We start from the raw sequence: 27,554 nt of genomic DNA, 5'->3' as shown, positions 1-27,554 counted from the left end.
TATCTTTTACTCTCTCTCTCTCTCTGTATCTTTTTACTCTGTACGTTTTTATTCTCTCTCTCTCTCTCTCTCTCTCTCTCTCTCTCTCTCTCTCTCTCTCTCTCTCTCTCTGCTCTTATCTTTTTTTCTATTGAATATTCTTCGATTTTTCTATTCGCGTCCTTTCCCTAGACTTGCATTCTTGCTGTGGGTCGGTGACCTTACTCGCTGCGATGCCATTTTAAGGAAAGGAGTATAAGTGAATTCATTACTTTTTTCCTCTGCCTTATAATGTGATCCAGCCTCTAACGTTTAATTCAGACTTCATTCCAGAGAATTACTTTCAATTCATTCATTCACATTCTGTCAAAAGGTATTTAACATTTTTCTTTATCTCACCTTTTCCATTTCTCTTGCAGCCATACGAGAGGATCGAACCCGTGGTGGGCGCAGCACATACACCACCGGACCATACCCACTTCCTTCACCGGTTGTGTTGCCCACCACCTCACATCACTTAGACCCCCAGAGGCTTCCTGATGCCCCGACTGTCAAGGCCGAGCCTTCGGACGATGATCTGAAGCCGTCTCCATCCAATGAAAAACCTATTCCTCTTCTCCTACAGGTACGTCTTCGAATCAGGGCCCCCAGAATGTTATTTAGGAGGCTGGATTACGACGTTGAGGGGTTTTTGGAACTGGAATGGGAATACAGAATTTAGGCCAGAGGCCAAGCAAGCGCTGAGGTTTATAAGGTCATTCAGTGCTGAAAGGGAAATTGACAGCAAGGAGGTTTGAAAGGTGCAGCAGGAGGTAAACCTCACAGCTGCACTATGAAGCAGTTGTTAGAGGGGGTGGAAAGTCAGGTGGAGGAAAGAGAATCTGAACAGAGGTAGAGTATAGGAATTGAAAGGTTGCTACTAGGGGCCGCAGGGACGCCGCAAAAAACCATAAGGTGTATCTAAAGTTCACCAAGTCGGGTTGAGGGATTTTCATTGGTAAATTTGGAAATATATTCAATATCTCGTCTCCTTATTGCTGTCCACACTGAAGACCAGATGAAAAGTAATTATACTGCTTGTAAGCTATGCACCATTCCAGCACTGGATTTGTGGAATTATTGTGTTAAATTCTGGTATTGCAATCCTGACTTGGTAACCTGAATCAGGCAATTTCTCATGCTTTTTTTTTGTACAGAACAGACAGGCATAGATTACCATCAGCTAGATCCCCGAGCAACATTGCTAGACTTATAAATCTTACCTAAGGGATCACGAAAAATGAGTATGAAAACATGATTTGGTCGAATAAAGGAATTAGTGGCTTCTATAGATTTAGTATTACCGTAGCCTACTTTTTCTGTTTGTCACATTGGAAGAAGTTAGACTAAAGGGAATGCAGCTGCAGCCCAACAGCACGGGGCAAAGATTCTGTAGTACTGCTGAGAATTTGCTGCTCAAGGCATATTATGGGCTGTACCTCTCCCCCCGCCCCTGACAGAAAAATTCATGTGGATGTTTGCTTTAGGCCAGGAAGGTGGAGAAGACTTCATTCATTTGTAACATCAAACAAGTCACTCTCCCATGATTTTTAACATCAGACGAGTCACTCTCCCATGATTCTAACATCAAACGAGCCACTCTCCCATGATTTTAACATCAAACAAGTCACTCTCCCATCTACATGTTCCATCACATTTTACTTCCATCTTAACAGCTTTTAATCGATGTTTGTTACTGGTCATCTGTACTGTATAATTAACACATCCCTTTTTTCTTTCAGCAAATTCATGATGTAGAACACCTGTGGCACTGCAGTGAGAGTGAAATGGCAGAGTTACGGCAGTCGGAACAAGCAGCCCGCCAGGCAATGGAAAACAATTCCCCAGATTTCCTGAATAATTTGTGCCACATTGCAGATCACAGACTCTATAAGATTGTCAAATGGTGTAAATCTCTTCCTCTCTTCAGACATATTTCAGTAAGTCTCTTTAAAAGTTATTATTCTGTGTTTTGCTCTTCAGTCTTTGTATATACAGTACAGTATTTTCATGCCAGTTGAGAAAATAGAAGACTTTCAGAAAATGACTCTGGAACCACAAGGAAGCAATTTCTTTTGCTTATACAGTATATGTAAATACACGGTACTGTGTTCATATGTCTCAGTGTTCTTATATTATAATTTTCTTTCAATTGTTTTATTTCAAATAAGTGTCCCAAAGTAAGAGTTTTGGAATTTTGGAAAGTTCTTTGATTAGACACAAGTTGAACATTTTTGCAATATACATTTGATTGAAGAGTTTTGAAAATCCTGAAAAGTCTTCTAAAATTTAATGAGATGTAAAAATGTAGTGTGCAGAAGTCTATGTCCTTGGTTTTAGCTGGAAGTCTAATTTTTTTTTCAGTCTTTAATTTAAATATCCCTTATATGGGAAAACCTCAAACAGAAATGAAATATGATGAATTGCACCTCATCAGTTTATTGATGCACTGACTGCATAGTTGCATGCACATAACAAGACTAATTATTAAGGTGTTTTATATAACTTCAGTGATGATTATCCCCTTTTATTGGCCATTGTTAAACACTGTCTTAAACTGTAATCAGCTCCTTACTTGTATAGTATTGATAGGATTGAAATATTACTAACCTCAAGTCATGAGCTACAGATACTCTGAGAATCATTTACTGTATTATACATGTAATGAACAGTCAGTATTTTGAGAAATCCAGGTAACTTCTCATTAGTTGATAGTAATGTTTCTGATGCAGGAGTTTAGCGCTTGGGAATCAACTTGGTTCCACAGAGGGAAAACATATAAACTCCAGGTTTCCGTAGGAAGGTAGTGTTAACATCAGTGCATCTCGCGAGGTGCACTGTAGGCATTACTTAAAGTTCTCTAGCTGCAATTGCTTTCTTTCCTTTCACTCTACCTCCGTTCATGATCGCTATCTTCCATCTTACTTTCCCCAACCCTTTCCTAACAACTGTTTCAAAGTGCAACCGCGAGGTTTTCCTCCTGTTACACCTTTCAAACCTCCTTTTCTCACAATTTTCCTTTCGGCTCTGAATGACCTCACAGGTCCCATTACATAGCCTTTGGCATAAATTTCACATCCCAATTCCCTTTCCAGATAGATGATCAGATCTGCTTGCTGATCAATTCGTGGTGCGAGCTGCTCCTCCTCTCGTGTTGCTATCGTTCCATGGAGTCCCCTGGGGAGATCCGCGTCAGCTCCGGTCGCACCATGACTTTGGAACAAGCCGAACTCATGGGTATTGGACCGTGTATCGAACGCATGCTCAATCTCACCCAACAGCTCCGCCGCCTTCAGGTGGACAAATATGAGTATATGGCTATGAAAGTCATAGTTCTCCTATACTCAGGTAAGCTTACAAAATGGGCATCTGTTCCTCTTCCGTTCTCTTTGTATTGTAATTATTCACTTACATTTTTATCAATTTGTTAATTCGTTAATTCATTTTATTTTCTTTACTAATAACTGATCTCTTCTTTGTGTATTTCCTATTACCTTCTGTTACTTCTTTCAAATGAACACCACATTCTTTGGAAGATTGAATTTCAAGTCAGTGGGCCCTGTGGTTGGCTTGTTCCATAAGAATAGGGTTCATCTTATGGATATTGTAATAATAATTCATTTATGTTCAGTACCATAATTGCTAGCCAATAATACACATGCACAGAAGATCCACACCAGTTTTATCTTATAAGAAATATTTCAGAGTAATCTTACAGTTAACTGCAAGCATTTTCTATTTAAAAACTTTACTTACTTTTAAGTATCATTAGGTCAGTGGTCTCTTTCAAGAACGTGAGAAATATATGTGTAGGCTGTGTTAGCTAGAAAATACAGTGCTCTACAACTACTGTAGATGTTTAAATATTTATGTATTATAACAGTCATCTTGTGTCTTTGCTTATTATGTATGTATCGTAAATAATTTTGTTTTGGTTACCATTTAAAATCATTCTAGCATTGACATTGCTATTTTCAGATGTGCCAGGACTGCAGGAAGTATTTAAAGTCATCCTAACATTGGCATTGATATTTTCTGATGGTTCAGGGCTGCAGGAAGTACTATTTAAAATCATTCTGATATTGACATTGACATTGCTATTTTCAGATATGTCAGGGCTGCAGGAAGTATTTTAAATCATCCTAACATTGAGATTGCTATTTTCAGATGTGTCGGGGCTGCAGGAAGTACTATTTAAAATCATTCTGATATTGACATTGCTATTTTCAGATATGTCAGGGCTGCAGGAAGTATTTTAAATCATCCTAACATTGAGATTGCTATTTTCAGATGTGTCGGGGCTGCAGGAAGTACTATTTAAAATCATTCTGATATTGACATTTTACTTTTTCAGATATGTCAGGGCTGCAGGAAGTATTTTAAATCATCCTAACATTGAGATTGCTATTTTCAGATGTGTCGGGGCTGCAGGAAGTACTATTTAAAATCATTCTGATATTGACATTGCTATTTTCAGATATGTCAGGGCTGCAGGAAGTATTTTAAATCATCCTAACATTGACATTGCTATTTTCAGATGTGTCGGGGCTGCAGGAAGTACTATTTAAAATCATTCTGATATTGACATTGCTATTTTTCAGATATGTCAGGGCTGCAGGAAGTATTTTAAAATCATCCTAACATTGACATTGCTATTTTCAGATGTGTCGGGGCTGCAGGAAGTACTATTTAAAATCATTCTGATATTGACATTGCTATTTTCAGATATGTCAGGGCTGCAGGAAGTATTTTAAATCATCCTAACATCGACATTGCTATTTTCAGATGTGTCGGGGCTGCAGGAAGTACTATTTAAAATCATTCTAACATTGCCAATGCTATTTTCAGATGTGTCAGGGCTGCAGGAAGTATTTCAAATCATTCTAACATTGACATTGCTATTTTCAGATGTGTCGGGGCTGCAGGAAGTACTATTTAAAATCATTCTGATATTGACATTGCTATTTTCAGATATGTCAGGGCTGCAGGAAGTATTTTAAATCATCCAACATTGACATTGCTATTTTCAGATATGTCAGGGCTGCAGGAAGTATTTAAATCATCCCAACATTGACATTGCTATTTTCAGATGTGTCGGGGCTGCAGGAAGTACTATTTAAAATCATTCTAACATTGCCAATGCTATTTTCAGATGTGTCAGGGCTGCAGGAAGTATTTCAAATCATTCTAACATTGACATTGCTATTTTCAGATGTGTCAGGGCTGCAGGAAGTATTTAAAATAATTCTAGCATTGAAATTGCAATTTTCAGATGTGTCAGGGCTGCAGGAAGTATTTAAAATCTTTCCAATATTGACATAGCTATTTTCAGATATGTCAGGGCTGCAGGAAGTATTTCAAATCATTAAAACAGTGACATTGCTATTTTCAGATGTGTCAGGGCCGCAGGAAGTATTTCAAATCATTCTAACATTGACATTGCTATTTTCAGATGTGTCAGGGCTGCAGGAAGTACTTAAAATCATTCTAACATTGACATTGCTATTTTCAGATGTGTCAGGGCTGCAGGAAGTACTTAAAACCATTGTAGCATTGACATTGCTGTTTTCAGTTGTGTCAAGGCTGCAGGAAGTATTTCAAATCATTCTAACATTGACATTGCTATTTTCAGATGTGTCAGGGCTACAGGAATTATTTAAAATCTTTCTAGCATTCACATTTCTATTTTCAGATGTGTCAGGGCTGCAGGAAGTATTTCAAATCATTTCAATATTGACATTGCTATTTTCAGATGTGTCAGGGCTGCAGGAAGTATTTCAAATCATTCTAACATTGACATTGCTATTTTCAGATGTGTCAGGGCTGCAGGAAGTATTTCAAATCATTCTAACATTGACATTGCTATTTTCAGATGTGTCAGGGCTGCAGGAAGTAGAAAACCATTACTCCCATTGAACATTTGCTGTTTTGCAGGAGTCAAGGCTGCAGGAAGTATTTCACCCATTTGGTGACATTGACATTGCTATTTGAACTCCAGATGTGTCAGTTTTTTTAAACCTGGAAATGTTCTAGCATTTATCATTCATCAGTGTGTTTTAAGATCATTCCAATATTGATACTCAAATTGATTTACTATTCATTGATTTTCAGGTGATGTGTCCAGAAGAAGAAGGAGGAGATGTATTTCAAATCATTCTAACTCTTGAGATTGGACCATTAGTTCAGATGGCCTTGATTGTGTGAGAACAGAATGGAAATATTTGTCAAATCATTCCAGAGACGCATTGGAAGTCCTTCCTTATGCAGTTCAATTTCTCTTCGAGCTTTTGAGGGGACCATTAGTTATTGTAGGATTGTGTGAGAACAGAATGGAAATATTTTTAAACTTTATACAAAAGAAAAGGTTTTTAGATCAAGTCCTTGCCTTATGCAGTTCAATTTCTCTCTCTTGAGAGGGGACCATTAGTTAAGGTAGGCCTTGATTGTGGAGAACAGAATGGAAATATTTTTAAACTTATATACCAAAGACGCACAGTTTTTAGATCAAGTCCTCCTTATGAACTTTCCAGAGCTCTTGAGAGGGGACCATTAGTTAAGGTAGGTAAGAGAACAGAATGGAAATATTTGTTTTAAACCAAAGACGCACAGGAAATGTTCTCTTGAGCATTAGTTAAGGTAGGCCTTGATTGTGTGAGAACAGAATGGAAATATTTGTCAACTTTTATATACCAAAGACGCTGCCTTTTTAGATCAAGTCCTTTGCAGTTCAATTTCCTCTTCGAGCTCTTTGAGAGGGGGACCATGTTAAGGTAGGCCTTGATTGTGTGGAGAACAGAATGGAAATATTTTTTCAATTTTATACACCAAAGACGCACAGTTTTTAGATCAAATCCTTCATATGAGTTCAATTTCCTCTTCGAGCTCTTGAGAGGGGACCATTAGTTAAGGTAGGCCTTGATTGTGAGAACAGAATGGAAATATTTTTAAACTTTATATACCAAAGACCAAGTTTTAGATCAAATCCTTCCTCTTCAATTTCTCTTCGAGCTCTTGAGAGGGGACCATTAGTTAAGGTAGGCCTTGATTGTGTGAGAACAGAATGGAAATATTTTTAAACTTTATATACCAAAGACGCACAGTTTTTAGATCAAGTCCTTCCTTATGCAGTTCAATTTCCTCTTCGAGCTCTTGAGAGGGGACCATTAGTTAAGGTAGGCCTTGATTGTGTGAGAACAGAATGGAAATATTTGTCAACTTTATACACCAAAGACGCACAGTTTTAGATCAAGTCCTTCCTTATGCAGTTCAATTTCCTCTTCGAGCTCTTGAGAGGGGACCATTAGTTAAGGTAGGCCTTGATTGTGTGAGAACAGAATGGAAATATTTGTCAACTTTATATACCAAAGACGCACAGTTTTTAGATCAAGTCCTTCCTTATGCAGTTCAATTTCCTCTTCGAGCTCTTGAGAGGGGACCATTAGTTAAGGTAGGCCTTGATTGTGTGAGAACAGAATGGAAATATTTTTCAATTTTATACACCAAAGACGCACAGTTTTTAGATCAAATCCTTTCTTATGCAGTTCAATTTCCTCTTCGAGCTCTTGAGAGGGGACCATTAGTTAAGGTAGGCCTTGATTGTGTGAGAACAGAATGGAAATATTTTTAAACTTTATATACCAAAGACGCACAGTTTTTAGATCAAATCCTTCCTTATGCAGTTCAATTTCCTCTTCGAGCTCTTGAGAGGGGACCATTAGTTAAGGTAGGCCTTGATTGTGTGAGAACAGAATGGAAATATTTTTAAACTTTATATACCAAAGACGCACAGTTTTTAGATCAAGTCCTTCCTTATGCAGTCTGTAAAGTCAAGCGTTTTCGTTTTCGCAGGTTGGAGGGCAACCTCGTCTTCAGCATCAGTTGCTGCATCTCCCTCAGGTATAAGTCGCTGCTTCAGGCTCAGAACATGTCTAGAGGCCACATTATCACCAAAGCAAACCTTTTCTCGGATACTGACATATCCCACTTTGCTTGTCGTGACAATGAGAAACGAATGAAGATCTTCAGGTTGTGACTCTGAAGTGATGACATCTTCATGGCTGTGACAAGTGGACGTCTTTTACTCATCCCACCTTGTGTACTCATTTTTGTGAAAGCAAGATTCAAGAATATGAGTATAGAATTTTCATGTCAAATCTAAAAGTCTGTTAGGGTTACTATTGTCAAGGGCCAACATGCCTTGTTTATGTTCCAGTACAAAGATAATACTTAACTGTACTGTCATTCAAAATCTTGGATAAGTTCAGGCTACCGAATACATTTTAACTGAAAGAATTTGCTAAATACATCATAACTTGCTAGATCAGCTATAGATGCACATCTATGTGACATGAGTTACATATTGCTGAGTTATTGCGTCCACTGCCAAGATACCTGACGGGAGGCGAAGAGAGGCAGTTCTGCCCGAACTGGCTCTGCAAGCTACAAAAGCTGTGTCTTCCAGTGGATATTATCAGAGACGCGGTTCTTCTCCTTCTTGTTTTTCAAATCTTCTCTTAACTTCGTTTCACTACATCATTAGCTGGTACTTTTCATATCACTTCGGTGTCCTCTCACGTTGTGCTTCCCAGAAAAATCGGATTCAGGCGTTTCAGACGGGCTTTGTGTACGTTTGCATATAGTTTCGGATATAGCAACCTGTGCACTTTTGAGTTAACCCCTTGTTTATATGGCTTGTCTCTACTCTCTCATGAGATAGAGTTGGGTGACGTTTGGCCATAGTTCAGTTTTTGTTTCGTTCTAAAATATTTTAATATATTTTAGGGTCTTTATTAATTGAGTGAGCTTTTTTTTTTCCTAAGTATTTTTGACAGTTATCAATAAGCTGCGAGAGGACATCATTGAGATATGACTTGTAACAGCAAAATAAGCAGCAGTTGTTGCAGAGGTGCCAGAGGCTGCCAAGTACCAAGATTCTCTAAAATCAACTGATCATACCAGTCACGCCGGCAGTCAGTATTAATCGGATATACTGAAATAAATTGTGGTCTTTAGATTTCTTTGAATCAGCTCGACGCGTTGCAGACATTTTATAGTTTTTCGGTCTACTTTTCCCACTCAGTAATCGTTGAGCACATCAGTTTTCTTTCAGTTGAGTGTATTTCAAATTCGTTTCATAGAGTACAAAAAGAAGTAGTGTATCTCATTTTACTCGTTTACTCTTCATGTCCAATTCCCTTCTGTATAAATTAACCGGTGATCATTGATATTAGAGAAATCTGGTTGAAATTTGGCCGTGTGAATCTGTGACAGTTCCACTGTGCTGGGGAATTGTGCAACATGATCACAAAGGGAGGATGCTAAAAGGAATCTAGGCTAGGTGTGGGTGGGGCGTTTCTGAATGAGCTATCAGACGATGCACAGTATACAGTAGTGTTTTGCCACATCTACTGTGCAGAATTTTCATCTCACAATTGGTATTAGTCGATAAAAGAGACGTTTTAAGACCAAACCCATTTTTGTTTCATTTTTTTGGAAATTTTTTCCACAATTTTGATTTTGATGGTATCTTGTTGCTGAAACTCCCCTGCATCACTGGCCCAGTGTGGCATCGATACTCCCACCAACCTTACACAAAGTACCTGTCAGCCAGCAACTAACCAAGTAGGGCATTGTGGCACTGCAGAGTTACCTCTTTTTTCTAATTTATATATTTTAATTTGTCTACCTCTGCTAACCTAATATGCTATAATAGTATTATTACTTTCCTTTTTGTAAATCCTTTTTATTAGCGATGAAGATTTTCCTATTTTATTTTTAAACCAATTCTCCCGTGCTAACGTAACTCTACAATTCCACAGTGTCCAACATGATGAGCTACAAAACTCTGATTTCTGTGATGAAGTAACTTTTGCACTCGACTCTTGGGTTCGTAATGTCCATTTTCCCTCTGTGTCCAAGTCCTGTCAGAAGCAGTGAAGACAAAACTGAAATGGCAGTGCAAACTTTTATACTTTTCCTATGGTATAAAGAACAGGCTGTGGGCAAAATCTTAAACTATTCTGTAAGGTTAATGGCATTCTGCAGTTTTGTATCCAAGCACTTTTCTCGTTCCCTCCCGTTTCTCTGAATGTCTTTTGCAAAGAAAAAAACAAAATGTTCACTCATCCAATCTGAGGTTACCATAGAGAATACTCAGTATGTCATGACTTTACACGAATTTCCTGAATTGGGGAAATTTTTTTTTTTTTCTACTACCAGATTCTTTCTATCTACTAATGTCTTTCCAGGTTTCCTTGAAGTAGCTCAGAATGTGTCGTTGTTTAGCCTCTTCCATCTTGCGCTGTGCACAAGATTATTCTGTTGGAAGAGATCAAGAGAGAGATGGTACTCTATTATCTTATTTAGTGTTCTATGTTTTCTACAGATTTCTTAATTTATTTGCATTACATTTCCTGATATATAAATATATATATTTTTTCTCAGATTCACACCACTTTCATGAAGGCTGTTATTGGTAAACATTCCATTGATATTTAAGCTCTATACTTAAACAAGATGTATACTCTTGTGATATTAAGTTAATCATAACAATAACGATGAGGATATATTTAGAGGCCACTGGGTAATTCCAAAGATTCAGAATGGCCTCATGAGAGTGGTGCATAGGTCAGCTGCCGCTAGGCCATAGGACTGATTCAAGTTACGTTGGTTCCCTGCGTCCCAGCCTGCACCTGGGAGATTTTATTTTTTTGTGGAATTTACTGAATTATGTTACTGGTGGCCAAAAAATCTTTCTGGACACTGCTGATGCCATTGTTTCTGTCTCCTCTCCAAGGCAATGGCTGATGTAGGATGAGCCAATGCAACTGAATCGCCTTAGCCAAAGGCAGTAAGACTGTCCAGGGTGCTGACATTGACAGAGGCTATAATGGGTTTTGGTTTGTGCCACCTGGGGTGCAGAGGGGCACCTCAACTCTTTTTTATTTTCTCTCTCATGCACTGAAACCAAGGCCATCCAACCTTCATTCTGCCTAATTAGAAAGATTTGTGATAATGAATTTGTTATGATGAATGTTTATATGAACGAAAGAAAGAAAAAAAAAGGGTATCACGTTCTTGAATGAAGGCATTGGAATGGCAGGCGTTCCCTGCAGAACACCACCGCAATGCCCCGCTGCATCCCAGATGCCCCTATGCACGTACCCATATCAGTCCACCCCGGCAAGCCAAATCACTAGTCCTTACACACTTGATTTTTAATCTTTTTTATTATTATTATAATTCTTATATATTTTTGGAGCATGACTCTCGAAAACCCGCGCCCGGGTTACCACACTGAGTTGGCAGCTTCCACCTTCGGCCAACATCACTTTTCCAGTCTGTTAATGCCGGGTCATATTGGAATCTCCCGCCTCATTGAATCTCGAAAGGTGATTTAGAGAAATATTCTCACGAATGAAATAAATAAATTTTTAAAAAAAACCTGTTAATCAAAATGAACTATAATGTGTGCTATGGAGGATTTTTCATAAAGGAAGGTCGTTTGTATTTTTGGTATCATGTAAATAATTGTTGTCTACTGGAGCAAGTACTTAGTATTTTAAGGAAATTTTTAATAAACATAATTAAATCTTGGTATTTCATTGACCCGGAAATGCTGCTGTGTATATATTGGCTTTCTGTAAAAGAATACTATTGTGCCGGCTTTGTCTGTCCGTCCTCAAATCTTAAAAACTACCAAATTGCAGCCCTGTAGCCTCAGTTGATTATATCCATAATCGTTCTTCTGGCAACGATATAGGACAGGCCAGCACGGAGTCATGGTTCAAGTTTCATACAGCATTATACCGAGACCACCGAAAGATAGATCTATTTTCGGTGGCCTTGATTATACGCTGTACAGTAAACTCGATTTCGCCGAAGAAACTTCGGCACATTTAGTACTTTTTTTTTTTTTTTTTTTTTTTTTTTTTTTTTTTTACCAAACATTACCTGTACCCAACCATGGAAACAGTCTGAAAACAAAATACTGTTATGTATCTACTCAATTATGGAGAAACTTTCACTTCAAGAAGAAGAAGACAGAAAATTCCCAGTATTATATCAGGTAAGGTTCATTTTTTTTTTTTAAGTTACTTCCAAAGGGAAATAGCTTAGAAATAGCTTGAAAATTAGTTTTGCAATTTCTCAAAAGGGTTTTGGAACCTCTAGCCCATGCCCCGTAGGGGGGCTAATGCCATCAGTTAACCTCATGCGGTGCACTGTAGGCTTGACTCAAAGTTCTTTGCAGCGTTCCTTCGGCCCCTAGCTGCAACCCCTTTCATTCCTTTTACAGTAGCTCCATTCTTATCATCTTTCTTCGATCTTGCTATCCACCCTCTCCTAACAATTATTACATAGTGCAACTGCTTTGAGGTTTTCCTCCTGTTACACCTTTCAAACCTACCTAGCCTACTCTCAATCCTTTCCAGCGCTGAATGACCTCATAGGTCCCAGTGCTTGGCCTCTGGCCTGAATTCTATATTCCGTTCCATTCCATTCCTCTAGGCCGTTGGTTTTTATTTTTTTATTTTTTTAACTCCTGGTGGTAAGTGGTTGTGCCAGTGAGGTTTTTGGAAATATTGTAGCCACTTCAGTAAAGCCCTTGGTTCCTGTCACATGAAGTTACTTAGAGATCTTTTCTTGAAATTTAAACCTCTGTACTTGAGTAGTCATTTGATGGGCTTCAGGTTTATTCATGTCAGTGGTGTAGCCAGGGTCAATGCCCCCCCAACCCCTGAGTTGACATTAAATAGTTGTATTAATTACAGGACAATTATAAACAGTTTTTCAAGATTGTCGATATTTTTCCGGGGGAAAAATGGCCAGACTTGTTTATTTTGCGTTTGGGTGCATTCATTTGTCTCTTCTGACACACACTCCAAGAATGATTAAAGACCAAGACAGCAGAAGCTCCCCAAATGAGTGGGAAAAGGGCTGAGCTAATATATATATATATTATATATATATATATATATATATATATATATATATATATATATATATATATATATATATATATATATTATATATGTATATATATATATATATATATATCTTATAAAATTTTTGCATTATTCAAAATCGTCTCGACTGTTTGGGCCCCTCCAATCAAAAATCCTGGCTACGCCTCTAATTCATAATCAATGTAATTATATTTCAACTGGATAAACATTATTTATAAGTATATGAAAAGATACTTTGACATAACTTTCCACAACTATACTTCACACAAAACAAAAGCTACAATGATAGCCATCAACTCGAACTCTTAATAACAAACGTAGTATTCCCAAGTAACTCTCGCAGTTAAAACTGAGGTTTGCATTCATTACCATTATCATTTCATTTCAAAATTAATTTTTACCAAGACGGAAATGCCCGCTAGTTCATAAATATTAAATAATTCCGGTTGAACATACTAAAAGTTGTCAGTACAAAACCGTATAGCCTAGTACATCCAGTCACACGGCGAATTTCGATGAGCCCGGAAGGCCATGTACTTTATGTTAATTCGTGCATTTACTGATTTACTTTTTAGCATTACTACCCTTTATGAAGAAGTAAAGGTCAGTAGCGCTAACAAGTATATCAGTGAAAGCACGAATCAACATAAAGTACATAGCCTAGCGGGTTCTTAGGAATTCGCCCTCTGACTGGATGTAGGCTATATGCTTTTGTACTGAAGAAATTAGTTACAGGACATCTGTCAGTCAGATGGCAGTGACGATGCTCCCCTGAAACTAATACCGCAAGACATGGCATATATTAAAAAATATCACATTTTCATTTTGTAAGTGTTCTTAATCTTGCCTGTAGGAAACAAATCTAACATACGGTAAGATTGTCAAATGATACTAAAAGGAGTTAGTTCATAGTCAAAACTATTCCAAAAGCAAGTCTTTGAGAGGAGGTTAGCCGACTGTCTGAAGAGCACCCTCGACAGGTAGTTTCATCCAGACGACTGGAGAGGTTTACTGTTCAGTCCTCCAAAGCAGAACAAGATTCTTGAAAACAACAGCATCAAAAACCTCAATATTTTATGGGTTTAACGCTATTGATCTTTGTGTGCCATATTGTAGAGGTAACAATGTATCCAAGACCTCAGTACATTGATTGGTACTCCAACTGAGAATCTACACGAGAATGCGTTCTTCCGGGAAGGTGAAAACCGCCCATCACAAAGGGTCTTCTCTCGACCTTCAACCAGGTTCTTGAACTGACCCTGGGCCAGTTCTGCTGTAAGCTTCAGACGGCGTTGTTCACACGTTGTGTTGTGGTTTCAGTGTCTTGCTGTACGAATAGCTTATTAACATGATTTGTGTATTTATCAGTTATGGGTATGTGATTAACAAACTCGTTTTTTATCGCTGTCTTCTCTGGTGCATCTCTTCTTGTGCGTTCGTTTCTCCCGCTGTTCTGCCATCAGCTTTATGCAAAAAAAGTAAGTATAGCTTAGTTTTACCAGACCACTGAGCTGATTAACAGCTCTCCTAGGGCTGGCCCGAAGGATTAGACTACCATCCACTTTGTGAGTACCATACTTTTCACCCTGCAGATAAGATTAGACTCGTGCAGTATCGTGTGAGAAACTCTTTTTAACTTGTTATCCTTGCCAGTGACATTTAGTAAGACTGCGCAAAAAATTGTAGTAATTTTTCGGAAGACTCCAGCCAGCCGTTTTTGCAAGGAAACCCATTTTAGGTTTTTCATGCAATAATGGTTAGGAAATGATAGGGCGCTAAAAGAACAAAAACAAAAAAAAAAGACCAACCTAACCTAATCTAGGGGTTTTACTGGTTACAATTTTGCCGTATTAGCGATGGAGCGGGGTGGGGGCCGAAATGTCTTACCTTATAAATCGTAATTTGATTTTTTTCTCTGTTATTAAGCATTTGTTCTGGTTATGTATTGAGAAGAAATTTTTTGTTTTGATGTGTTTTACCCAAGAAAAATATAAACTATAAAGTGGGAGGTGGCTGGTGTCTTCCGAAAAACAACCAAAATGAACTCACTGTATGACGTACTAATGTTGGCAATTATTTTGTTATAGTAGTTTCGTAGTGTAAAAATGCCTTACCATTACGGTGATCAGTGCATTTAAGGTTTAAAATACATTTAACTCAAGTGATTCATTCATTGGTCATTTATAGGAATCATTCGTATCTATTCTAACGCAGTTAGCATAATTTTATAGAAAGTGTTTTACTGAAACGGAATTTTCACTTAACATTCAACTGAAATTGAATAAGAGAAACTCCTAAAGTCGTAGCACTATCAAAGAAGGCCCAGGAAAGAAGACTGCGGTGGTACGGCCATGTGATGGGAAGGGATGAGACATATATAGGGAGGAGAGTGATGCAGGTGGAGGTGCCTGGTGGGAGCAGTGGTATGGCCATGTGATGAGGTGGGACATATGTAGGGAGGGAGGAGAGTGATGCAGAGAGCAGACCGAAGTAGCGAAGGTGGATGGATGTAGTTAAAGAAGACCTGAGCGACAAACAACTGTCAGAGGATGATGTGTTTGTCCGAGCCAGGTGGAGGAGGAATGCTGTCAGAAACGTCGACAACACATAGAAGTGGGAAAAGATTCAGAGAAAGAAGAAGATTCAACTGAAATAGGACTCAAAAATAGGGATGATGCGGCAGACGGCCAATGAATGTATCAGAATATCTTTGGGAAGTGGCATGCTGATGCCTCATTTTAGTCTTGACTAAATCGAGATAGTGATGATTACATTATTAAGGTTTTTCTTTCTTTTTAGCATTTGTGAATCTCATATATAGACTGCATTCCTCATTTTACTTCGTTACTAAGAAAAATTGTTACAAGTTTGTGGTTTTAGAAAACTATATATATATATATATATATATATATATATATATATATATATATATATATATATATATATATATATATATATATATATATATATATGTATAATATAGAAGGAACCATATATATATATATATATACTAAAGTTAGAAGGAACCAGGACACGGGAAATTTAACTAATAACGAACAGGCAGTGGGGCCAAAGGGACATACTATAGGCTAACAGATTTCAGGGCAAACCGACCCATATCCTACCCCAACTTTTTATGAACAATGTACGGTATCCATATGAAACTACTTTTTTTAAGTCGCCAACTAAAACGAGTGTTTTGTGGAAAGAGCAACGGTGAATGGAAGGAGAGGCAGTTTGAAAAGTCACTCCTCTCAAGTTTTATCCCAATAAAATACAAAATTTAGCGAGGAGAATAGGCCTACGTAGACTTTACGTCTTTTTGTAAGCTCTACAAGAACTTTTCTCCTTACTGTTCATTGTAAAAGAGAGAATCGGTTATACACACTGTGGTCACTTTAACTTTAACTTGAGCAAAGGATTCATCTGACAGTAATTTTAACATTCAAATGGAAAATGTACACGATTGTTTATCGGTGCTATCAATGGAAAAGACATTGTTGTTCCTCTGCACATAGACTTAAAAAACACTAAGCGACATTACAGATAGTATGAAGACCTAAAAAGAGAGAGTACTTTGAGAAAACGAAACATTGTTCGGTTTATTTTAGGAAGAGAAGGGTAATTTTTATTCTGGATTCAACAGACTTCCATAACATTCTCCGTCTTTAGCATACAACTTTGCCGGTAACAGAAGTAAATTAAGATGATACTTACTACTTACACACCGTATTTTGGTTATCCAAGATTAATGTGGTCTCTGTGCAGTAAAAGATTACCGATATCACTCAGAAGAAGAACCTATTGATAAGGAAACAAGCCCCATACCACCTGACTTAAATTCACCACCGAATATAAATTAATTTACAACTTTGTAGTTCCAAAGAATATGGAATATAAATTAATTTTACCTATGGACACATAAAATAAGGTTTTCTTTGTAGTTGTGATGATAGACTTGTCAGAATACTATATAATTTTTTGCGGCAGATTTATTTTATAGTATTTAAAATCATTCAAATCACAACAGAAAAACCTATTTTTATGTTGATCTAACAGGGTTGTTAGGTATCGAAAGGTCATGATTTATACAAAAGAAATCCATTTGATAAATGAAATTTATCCATTTCAAGTTCCGTACATTGGCCAAGAAGACCTTCCTTAGATCGGGCTTGTATCCATAGAAAACGAGTGTTTATACTTCCATCATAGAAAACTTAATACTGCCTATTTTAATGGTAGACTATAATAATAAGCCCACATTAATTTTATGCAACATGATAATCGAATAATATAGTCTCTCTCTCTCTCTCTCTCTCTCTCTCTCTCTCTCTCTCTCTCTCTCTCTCTCTCTCTCTCTCTCTCTCTCTCTCGGTAGACTACAATAATGATTAAGCCCACAGTAATTTCATGCAACATAATAACAATAAACGAATAATATAGTCTCTCTCTCTCTCTCTCTCTCTCTCTCTCTCTCTCTCTCTCTCTCTCTCTCTCTCTCTCTCTCTCTCTCTCTCTCTCTCTCGTGGAATAACTTATGTTAAAGAAAAATACCTGTCGTTTGGCGGTCTGCCATGCATGAATCTTTATTAAAAACCATTTTAAGTACCGCCGTATGATAATATTTAACACATTTTTCTCATACATTTAAGCAATCGTGATAAAAAATATTAGTATTACATACTCTACAAAGTAAAATTAAGAATACAGGAAATTATAGATACCGTTTATCTTATCATCGCAAGCAATCTAGGGAATGCTACCAGATTTCCTTTGCTTATTAAAGATAAGGCCTAAGGCCCCGTTTCCTGTGTTTTGAGGTTTCTTTAGACATTGACTGTTGTTTGCAAAGATCATGTATTTGTTGCACTGCAACTTTATAAATATCTGTGTGAATAAGAGATAACAGAAAAATCTACAGGAGTGCTAGATAAAAAATATAGGACTAATTATTTCATGGGAAGTAATTAAAAGATTACAAACTCTTCCCTGGTGTACGGTTGCTGATTTATTGAACAAAGACTCAATGCAAATGTATGGCTCATGAATTTTTCCTTTATCAACAGCCAGGGTAGGAAAACTAAAGAATTAAATTTAGCAAAATTTCCTCTCCAGAGATTCCGATCTCGTCTGAATGGACTGAACCGGTGGCCTTGACTGAACCACTGTCCTTACGCAGTGCACTTCAGGCATAACTTAAGGTTCTTTGCCGTGTCTCTTCGGCCCCTAGCTGCAACCCTTTTCATTTTTTTTTTTACTGTACCTCCGTCCACATTCTCCCTCTTCCATCTTTCCATCCTCTCCTGACAATTGATTCATAGTGCACCTGAGAGGTTTTCCTCCTTTCACACCTTTCAAACCTTTTCACTGTCAATTTCCCTTTCAGCGCTGAATGACTCACGACGCCCAGCGCTAAGCCTTTGGCCTATTGGCCTAGATTCTATATTCTATTCGATTCTCTTCAAGGCTTTCAGTTAAAACCGCATCCAGTTATTTCAGGCATAAACCTTACCGCTATTTTAAAGATGAGAAAATTTAGATTAATCATTTACTTTTATCAAAATGAAGGCACACGTTTTTGTCGAATAGATAAGATTTCTGTGCTTTATCGTTCTTCCTTAAAAAATGCTTGATAGAAAACTGATAATAAGTTTAGCTTTGATATGGAAACGTTTTCACGTTTCCGAGTTTCTTGCACCTGGAACCGAGTTTTCATATATTTATTTATTTAAATGCCTTTGCGTGCTTTGAAGATGACTTGTTCCTAATGAACTTTAATGGTAATCATTGCTTGATCTGTATATTATGACGGGTATACAGGAAGCATCATCATGGCTTCCCCCCACTATGCTGCCTTTTGTTGTTGACTGACGAAGTTCTACCTTACTGCCACTGAAAGAGTCTGTAAAATTCTTAATAATGAATTTCACACTTCAGTCTTTAGAAAGCGTACTTTCGTGGGTCTTATATCCAAATGTCATTCAGCCACACCTTTGAAATATGAGATGAATTTTATATTTACGTTGGTAATCAGTGCATATAAAATTTATTCTAGCTTCTTAGATTTGCATAAAGAATTGGAATTTCTAAGGTCGCTTTTAAAAAACAATGGCCATCCGTTGAATTACGTGATTACATATATTGGTAAACAACTTTCGAAATTGTATGTAAACAAACAACCCGAAACTACCGCTAACGTAAAGAAACCTGTTATTTATTTAACTTTAACCGTTACTATAACTCATAGTTACGATTTAAAACAATAATTAATTTCTATTTTGTCCATTGGTTACCCTCAGCTAGATATCAAAATATTCGCAAAATAAATCAGGTAATTTCTTTAAAATTAAAGACCCTATACCAACAAGCCTTCGGACCAAACTGATCTATAAATGGCAGTGTAGTAGTTGTAATACCACTTAACGTTGGAAAAATTACCAGATCGGCTCGGTTGTGATGGTTTGAACACCTGGGGTCGTTTCGTACAGGCAATTATCTTTCAAGACCAAGACCTAGTTACAGTGCAGTTAGAGAACATTGCGAGGAGACTGGTTATCTTTTACATATTGATGATTTTTCTGTTTTAACCACTGATCGGCTTGCTGCAGATAGACCTCGGCATTTTAAAAGTACTATACTTCATCAAGATAAAGCCTTCTTTGGCTAGAAATGTGACTGTAACCTCACTGCTTTGTTTTTAGTCTGCGTTTTACTGGTTTGTATATTGACTTGTGATTTTATTGTGCCTTTGCACGTTCCATTTTTGTGACTTAAAATCTGTATTTTGCTTTATTTTATTTATTTATTTTGATTTGCCATCTTTTAAACGTATTTTCATCATTTTCATACTAATTCTGCTGTACTATTATGAATTTCATTATAAGAATTGTAATGTCATTATCATTTTAATTTGTAGGTTGATAACGAGTGAGAGTGCTGGTCGAAACGTGTCCCAATGAAGTTGTGAAAAATGCTGTTCCGGGTTTTGGTCTTGGCGTCCTTACTGATATGTAGATGGAGCTTCTCTGCTGGTTTATACACACACACACACACAATTTTATACATGTTCTTGGATTTTGTATGGCTCAATTTTCGTATCTCTTGAAGTTAGGTCTATGGTTTTAGTTTGTGACTACTTTATCCTGTATTGTCTCTCTGTTCATTACCCTTTGACAATTGACCATCTGGTATTCTTGTTCTTTTTGTTTACCTCGTAACCTCCTTTTCATCTGTGTCTCACTTGTGCCCAGACAATGCGTTAATAAACGTGAAAGCGCTTGGTACTGAACGTCTGCCTGTCATTTTCCTGCTGGATTCGCTTATACGCTGAAGTCACGTGAACCTACCGTGTACTGTGCTACAATTCTTGTCTCCAGATTAAGCAACGGAATGCTATTGCAAAAGTGATGTTGAACGGGTGGTTTCGTAACAGATAACCAAGGTCTGTCAGATGTCATCCTAAAATGCAATGCACATACTACTCTTTGCCACTTGCTGCATTACAAAGTAATTGATGAGACAGCATACTGAAGTATTTTTCATACAATGCCTGGGAGTGCCGTTGTAAGGATTAAATAGTCAAGTGAAAAATTTGAGAGTAAAAGAAAAGTTTGCATACATGGCAAAAATATATTCTGAAGAATCAGACTTAGAGTAAAAAAGTATCTTGAATTGATGAGAATGACTGGCTGGCATTATAAAGTACAGTTTTCGAGACATGCAGTTGAATGTAGGCAACTGGGAGTTTTAGTTTTCTGTAAAAGAAAACTATTGAGATGGCTTTGTCCATCCGTACTTTTTCTGTCCACCCTCAGATCTTAAAAACTACTGAGGCTAGATGGCTGCAAATTGGTACGTTGATCATCCACCCTCCAATCATCAAACATGCCAAATTGCAGCCCTCTAATCTCATTAGTTTTTTATTTTATTTAAGGTTAAAGTTAGCCATAATCGTGCGTCTGGCACCGCTATAGGTACCAACAGCACACGCCAACACCGGGCCGTGGCTGAGAGTTTCATACAATATTATACGCTGTAAAGAAAACTCGACTCCCCCGAACACACTTCGGCGCATTTTTTGCTTTTTTTGAGGCGAATAATTGGTTATGAAACTTAATTTAGATAGATTAGTGTTTGCAAATGGAACTATCTATTAGAGGTAGCGTATGAAAATAAACATTAATTTGTACCAATGTTGAATAACTGAAGTCTTGAGTTTAAACTCACGTAAGTGGCATATATACAAATATGAAACTGCTGAAATGACGCCTGTGAAATCTTATGCAAATGTCCTTGTGCGTGAACTTTCTAAAAGGAAGATTGTAAAAAAATACTTTTGAAGTAGTAAAATCATCAGTTTATTTAAAAACTGAATTATTCTCAAGTGGGGGAGAGGTTAAACCACAATTACCCCGCCCCCCCCCTCCATAAGTTCCACAACCACAACCCCCTTGCTTACAGCCTTGATAATATAGTAAAATGTGTCAATAGGAGTGAATTTAAAGCATAGTGATGTGAAATAAAGGTTGTCACCGGTGAAAATATGGTTCAAAATGTTTATTTAGTTTAAAAACAACATGTAAGAGGTCGGCTTAGTTTAAAAAATAAAAACTACATAACCTGCACCCGGAAGCTTGAAGCTTGAAGGATGCGGTCAGCTGCTGAATCAATAATTAATAACTGTCAGCCCTCACGATATGCTAGTAAAAGGCTTTTGGATTTAATGAAGGCGTGACATTGAAACTATATGTTCATATTAAAGTGTGACTAATGAAAATGTACGAATAATTATGCCTGTGCTTGTCTGCGATCTTTGTTAGAGCTCCTGGAGTCTGGTGCTTTGCATTTCTAACAAGTTTAACTGTCATAATTGTGCTTTGCTGACGACCCTCTTGGCCGCGTCACGTGATTGCATGCAACCTTGATGACTGAATTAACAAGGCAACAGCGATCTCTCCACTTGGACGAGTATGAGAAATAACTTTGTTTGAATGTTTACGTACATAACATTATTTTCGTAAATATTATCTGTAAAAAAAGGGCTGTTAATTTTTTTTTTTTTACTAACAAATCATTATAATGCAAAGAGAAAACACTCGTCCTTGGGATTTAATTAATTGGTACAGATTTCTCCTTTGATTCTGTTATTGCAATTCGGTACGACGTTGCAAAAATGTGGGTCATTTATAATCATTTTCACGGACAATATGACCGGCGCCTCATTTTTAAAACAATACTTCGTGTATGCTTGCATGCAGAAAGTCGTTGAGTTCTGCTTAGCCCGAGCACCTAAACAAATAGTTCGAATGCCCGCACTTAAAGGTGGCTCGCGATCCGAAATAAAAGATTAGGTAAATCGCTTCCAAGTCGCTTTGATAGCGGTATATTGGTATATTAGTTGTTGATAATTAATTAAAATTAAGTTATTTAGTGATTTTATGTTAGATAATCCAATTTTGCGAATTTTAATCGCGTTGGACAGGCTTCCGAAGTCGCTCGCAGCGATCCGGACGATCCAGGATGAGTCAAAAAGCAGTGTTGCCATTTGCGTGTCTTCCAATCCGCAACATTTCCAATCCAACGTTTTTCAGTTTTTCTCGCGATTGGGAGTGAAATTGTGAGTACGGCCGCCTCGGCGTTTGCATGGTGTCGCATCTGTCACTGTACCTTTCACTATATTTTCGAGGGAAATGAGATATTGATGGTACTGAGGGCCGAAAATGAGGCTCGATTGCCTCCGCACGTAATACAGAAGCTCCCAAACCTTTTGTTTTGGTTGGGTCGAATTCATTCTTGCGCCTTTTTACTCGTCTGATATCGATGCCTTTTATTCATCTTTGGTCGTATCGCCTTCAAATGACGTCTTGTTTAATGTAGAACTTGAAATTTTTATTTAAAGTGGGATGAGTAGGCCGAGGGTAAGGTTTATATCCTAGCAACCGAAGCTTGCGGCCATTTGGTAAAGGTCTACCTAGGTCTATGGTCTGTGTGTAATTTCCTGTTAATATACGTTAATTTTTGCATTTAGATTGACTTAAAAGCATTTCTTAATCATTAGGCTCATTTCCATTGTTATTTAACGAAATACTGACCTATAGGCCTACGTGTCCCGTCATGTTGAGATTAGGCCTAGGCTTAAATTTGTTACCTATATAATTTACCTTTTATTCTGTGTCAGTTTTTCCACATATTAAGAAATAAAAGCATCTCTTAGTCAGTAGGCTTATTTTCTGAAGTTAAGATAAGTACGATCCATAGGTCTATATGTCTCGTCCTGTTGAGGTTAGCGAGCATAGGCCTACTTGCCCTGACTTTTTAAGAGTAGGCCTATGTGTGTATCCTGTATTCAGAGGCTTTATATCCTACGTCACAGTCGCCATATATTAAGAGAATAAAGCATATCTTAGTCTATAAGCTTTCTTTTGCTAGGTTTTTTAAGCTTAGCACTAACCCATAGGCCTACTTGCCCTGCCTTGTTGAGAGTAGGCCTATATGTATATCCTGTATGCAGAGGTTTTGTATCCTACATCAGTTTCTCCGTATATTAAGAGAATAAAGCATATCCTAGTCAATAGGTTTTCTTTCATCCACCTATTCTGCCCTGTTGAGGTTAGCATAGGCCTACTTGCCCTGACCCTTTGAGAGTAGGCCTATATGTATGCTCTGTATTCAGAGGCTTTATGTCCTACATCAGTTTCTCCGTATCTTAGCTTGTAGGCTTTCTTTCGCTAGGTTGTTTAAGCCTAGCGCTGATCCATAGGCCTACCTATTCTGCCCTGTTGAAGTTAGTTTAGGCTTAACATTGCCAGCATGTGGGCCATTTTATATTGTTTGTTTGTTAGGTTGTTATGCTTAGCCACGCTATTGACAATTAATGGTCTCAGGGTAGTAACTAAATTGGGCAGCCAAGATAGGGTCTATATCCTAGCGCAGACACCTATGAGTTTGTGGCCATTTGGTTAGGCCTAGGTCTATCTCCTGTATGCAGTGGTCTTGAATCCTTTGTTAATTTGTGCATGTGATAAGAGATGAAATCATGTCTTAGTCTGTAGGCTTCCCGTGTCAAGTTATTTCATTTTTTTGTGTTTTATATACATCCCCAAGGGGCTGGTACTAAACACGGCGCCCATTTTGCAAGTAAACGTGCTTATGGCCGAAACGTCCCGAACTCCACCTATTCTGTCCTGTTGAGATCAGCACAGGCCTTACATAGCCTATTATCTAAGCTGCTTTAAATGTTAATTCGTTTAGCTTAAGCCAGTCTTATTCTTGGTTTTATTTCCAGTCTAAATTAGTTTCAGTTAGTCCAGACCATAGCGTAATCATGTCAAAAATAATTTGGCGATGCTGTGATAATTTAAATCTTAACCATTTATGGGAACCACATATTTTCCTGACTGGTTATCCTGTGTTTTATGCATTTCTAAAACCGTTTTTATAGGCTGTGGGCAAATCACTCGTATGTGTTTCTGCCTTCCCCCTAAATTACATCCAAAAATTATTGGGTACTCAGTGAGGAAACCTGGTTGTAGTATGACGATTCGTCTTGTTCTGTCCACCGAGATGTTTGAAGTTAAATTCTCTATATGCTATAGTGTCTGGAGTTGGGACAAAACAGATGAGAACAAATTGTTTAAAAGTGTACAAGGTCAAAAAGAGGAAGATTTGCCCAGCTAACCAAAAGAACGAACTTACAAGCTGCAAAACAATAAGATCAAAAAAAGTAAGATCATGGAAAAAACAGCACTCAGTTAAGAAATTGTGAAAACATAGAGACATTTAAGAAAAATTGAAAGGCAGTTGGTATTTTAGCCAAAGGAAACCAAGTTATTCACAAAAATTTTATTGACTAACTGACAAAGAAATTGATCAGATATACTAAATGATGTTCGATAGGAGGGTCTTCTAAATAAACCATGGTAATTATGGACGATCAAGAAGCATTACAATGTTATGTTTATATTGATATACCGAACTGGTGTGGAAATATCTTGTGTGCCTGGCATTATCAACTGAGATATAATCCTGACTGGGTTTGTGCCCTTAAGTAGGTGAGTAACTACATTTATGTGCAGTTACAATGACAAGGCCGAGTCACAGTACTGAACTGTAATAGAAAACTGTTATATATTTGAGGTAGAGGTAAATTTTTTTCATATACTTTGGCAAAAGCCCATTTACCTTGGGGTTTATTGATGAAACATCCCCTGTTCAACGCTTATTGCCAAGCGATGAGTATTCATTTATTATGTTTTCTGGCCAGGAGGTGATGTACGATTTTTCATCCTCCTCATCTTGGCTCATAACAATGCAATCATGTGGCACGGTCTCTAAACGAGGCGGTCTGGGGTAAGTTCCATACTTTTGGCTAAGAACAGCAGACAATACTGTCAGTCTCTGGGTTACAACAGGCTCGGCCGAGTTACAATTCATGTTCTGGGCTCACGACACCAATCTATGGAAGAAATATGGCTCCAAAATGGCAGAATGGTCAAAAGTTGGAGGTTTTTTTTATGAAAAACTAAGTGAAAATGCAGGTTACATGGTTTTCAGGACACCCAAATGGTTAAAAGTGAGGTTTACTTACGATTTTCAACTATTTTTGGCTTGCAACGCAGCATTGGAATCGAACCCCTGTCGTAAACTGGGGACTGCCAGTACAGGCCTGAGTATAACTATCACCGGAGAAACTACTGTGTCAGTTGTGTATGAAGGGGCTTGACTATTTATCTTGTTCATTTTCATATCTTCCCTCTGTTTCTGCAATGTGTTACTGTAGACACCTGGTATATAATTGATTTCCTCCCCTCAGGTAGTAATTTGGGTAATACAGAGTATGAATTGTGGTGGTATTGAAATAAATTGTTTATACAACCCTGTATGAAATCATTTTATTCATACAAGCCCATTAATCATAAAGTGAAGATCAAATGGTGGCAGTCTCACTGGGAGGACAGAGCATACATTGTGTGAGTTTTCTGAATATTGACTAACATGTCATGAAAAGAAGGGAATTTATGATTAAGTACTATAGGCCTAATGGGTTTCTATGAAAGAATTATTATAAAAACAATATGTATGAACTGCTATATTATGAAAAAATTGTTATAAAAGCAATAGGCTATGTGTGAATTGCTATATAGAGTATAAATACGGTATATGATTACTGTAATGGATTTCTATGAAAAATTTTTATAAAAATTATATCATGTATGAAGTGCTATAAATTATGATAGATAATGTAAATGTGGTCTCGTGATTAGGCAATGTGATTGACTGGTCAGTATTTTTTTTTTTCTTTGTGGTTATCAGGCTGACATTCTTATATTTCAAGCACTGCAGATTGCAAGTAAGCACTCTAGATATGCCCTTATTGAGTCTCAGTTTATTTTCTTACCCTTTGCTACAGAACACCTCACTCAATGCCTGTCCCGTTGGATTGGTGGTAGACTATTACGTATGTCCAAATTTTTTTTGGAATGTTTTTGGCAACTACTCCTACCTAACCATAATGATTTATGTAATTTTTTGGTACCTTTGTTGGTGTACCTCTTTCATTTTCAGCTTTCATTAAGATAGCTAGGCACCCCCATCATTGATAACATGTTCGAGAGGGATTACATTCATACAGTATTGCTAATTCAAAAAAAATAATTTTCTATATTATGTAGATATCAAACATTGTATTCATCTCAGGCATAGAAGTTTTATATAAATGCTGTTTGTTAAGGTTACCATACTTTTAGTGTATAGGGTACCTTTATTTTTCCTTTATAGGAATGAGGGGACTGTAGTCTCTCTCTCTCTCTCTCTCTCTCTCTCTCTCTCTCTCTCTCTCTCTCTCTCTTTAGATTTTAAGGATGGTCTAGACATGGTATGAGGAGCAGTTAGTCAGAAAAACAGTAGTTAGGGAATTAGCAGGACAAACACTTGTAGGAAGACCCAGGATATCGTAGCGAAGGGGATAGGTGAACACCTAGACCAGGTACAAGTGACAGGCCTATAATTAATCGGCAGTATTTTGTTTAATTTCTGATGTCCTTAGATATTTAGTGGTTTGTTCAGTCTTGTTTTTTGGTGGTCTGTTATACAAAAACAGAGCAGTGCAATGGTTTAGGGAGAAATTAAGCAAATATAATAAGTAGATTGTAATGAAACTTTATTTAAAAGTACAATGCTTAATGTGTCGTTTTTATTTGTCTACATTTTTTAAAACCAAATTGAACTCCAGGCTGGCACTCACGGTTGTTTTTTTTTTTTGTTACAGGCGCGGTTCTGGTTGTGGTGTAGCGCTTAACAGAATAGAAAACACCTTAGTTATCCTTACTTGCTTCTACAGCGTGTTGTCCGAGAATCATTTGCAACTAGTGACTTTACTGTTCATTGAGGTAACTAGACAGAAAAGTGGAATTTACACAAACTTATTTTTAACCTTAGAAAATTTAATATATAGCACCAGATGCGATCTATTTTTATATGACCTCGCTCTGAACAGCACTCTAGCAAACATTAATGCTGGCGAAACTCCTGTTGGAAACTCCTCATTATGGATGGAGATGGGGGAACTCCACG

The 27,554-nt window shown here is 37.4% G+C and overlaps 1 protein-coding gene and 1 long non-coding RNA gene across 5 annotated transcripts in view; both read left to right on the top strand.

Moving 5' to 3' along the window:
• The window catches only part of Hr39 (Nuclear hormone receptor FTZ-F1 beta), a 224,166-nt gene extending 212,557 nt beyond the window's left edge, over positions 1-11,609 (top strand). For 2 of the 4 annotated variants that reach the window (XM_067117162.1, XM_067117174.1), the window contains exons 9-14: positions 399-604; positions 1,761-1,958; positions 3,114-3,366; positions 5,891-6,069; positions 7,147-7,190; positions 7,867-11,609. In XM_067117162.1, the coding sequence (XP_066973263.1) occupies positions 399-604; positions 1,761-1,958; positions 3,114-3,366; positions 5,891-5,934 (701 nt within the window). In that variant the 3' untranslated portion in view covers positions 5,935-6,069; positions 7,147-7,190; positions 7,867-11,609. Of the gene's footprint in view, positions 1-398; positions 605-1,760; positions 1,959-3,113; positions 3,367-4,866; positions 5,034-5,890; positions 6,070-7,146; positions 7,191-7,866 lie in introns of those variants that run through there. The other 2 variants (XM_067117155.1, XM_067117169.1) reach the window with 1 other exon arrangement.
• Positions 11,610-14,322: 2,713 nt separating this feature from the next.
• Positions 14,323-27,291, top strand: LOC136846338 (uncharacterized). Its single transcript, XR_010855357.1, has 2 exons — positions 14,323-14,461; positions 27,250-27,291. It is a non-coding gene; the product is annotated as an uncharacterized lncRNA (long non-coding RNA).
• The last annotated feature ends 263 nt before the right edge of the window (positions 27,292-27,554 follow it).

Source organism: Macrobrachium rosenbergii, chromosome 2 (assembly GCF_040412425.1).
Source record: "Macrobrachium rosenbergii isolate ZJJX-2024 chromosome 2, ASM4041242v1, whole genome shotgun sequence".
Taxonomy (NCBI): Eukaryota; Metazoa; Arthropoda; class Malacostraca; order Decapoda; family Palaemonidae; genus Macrobrachium; species Macrobrachium rosenbergii.
This window is presented reverse-complemented; position numbering and strand designations above follow the sequence as displayed.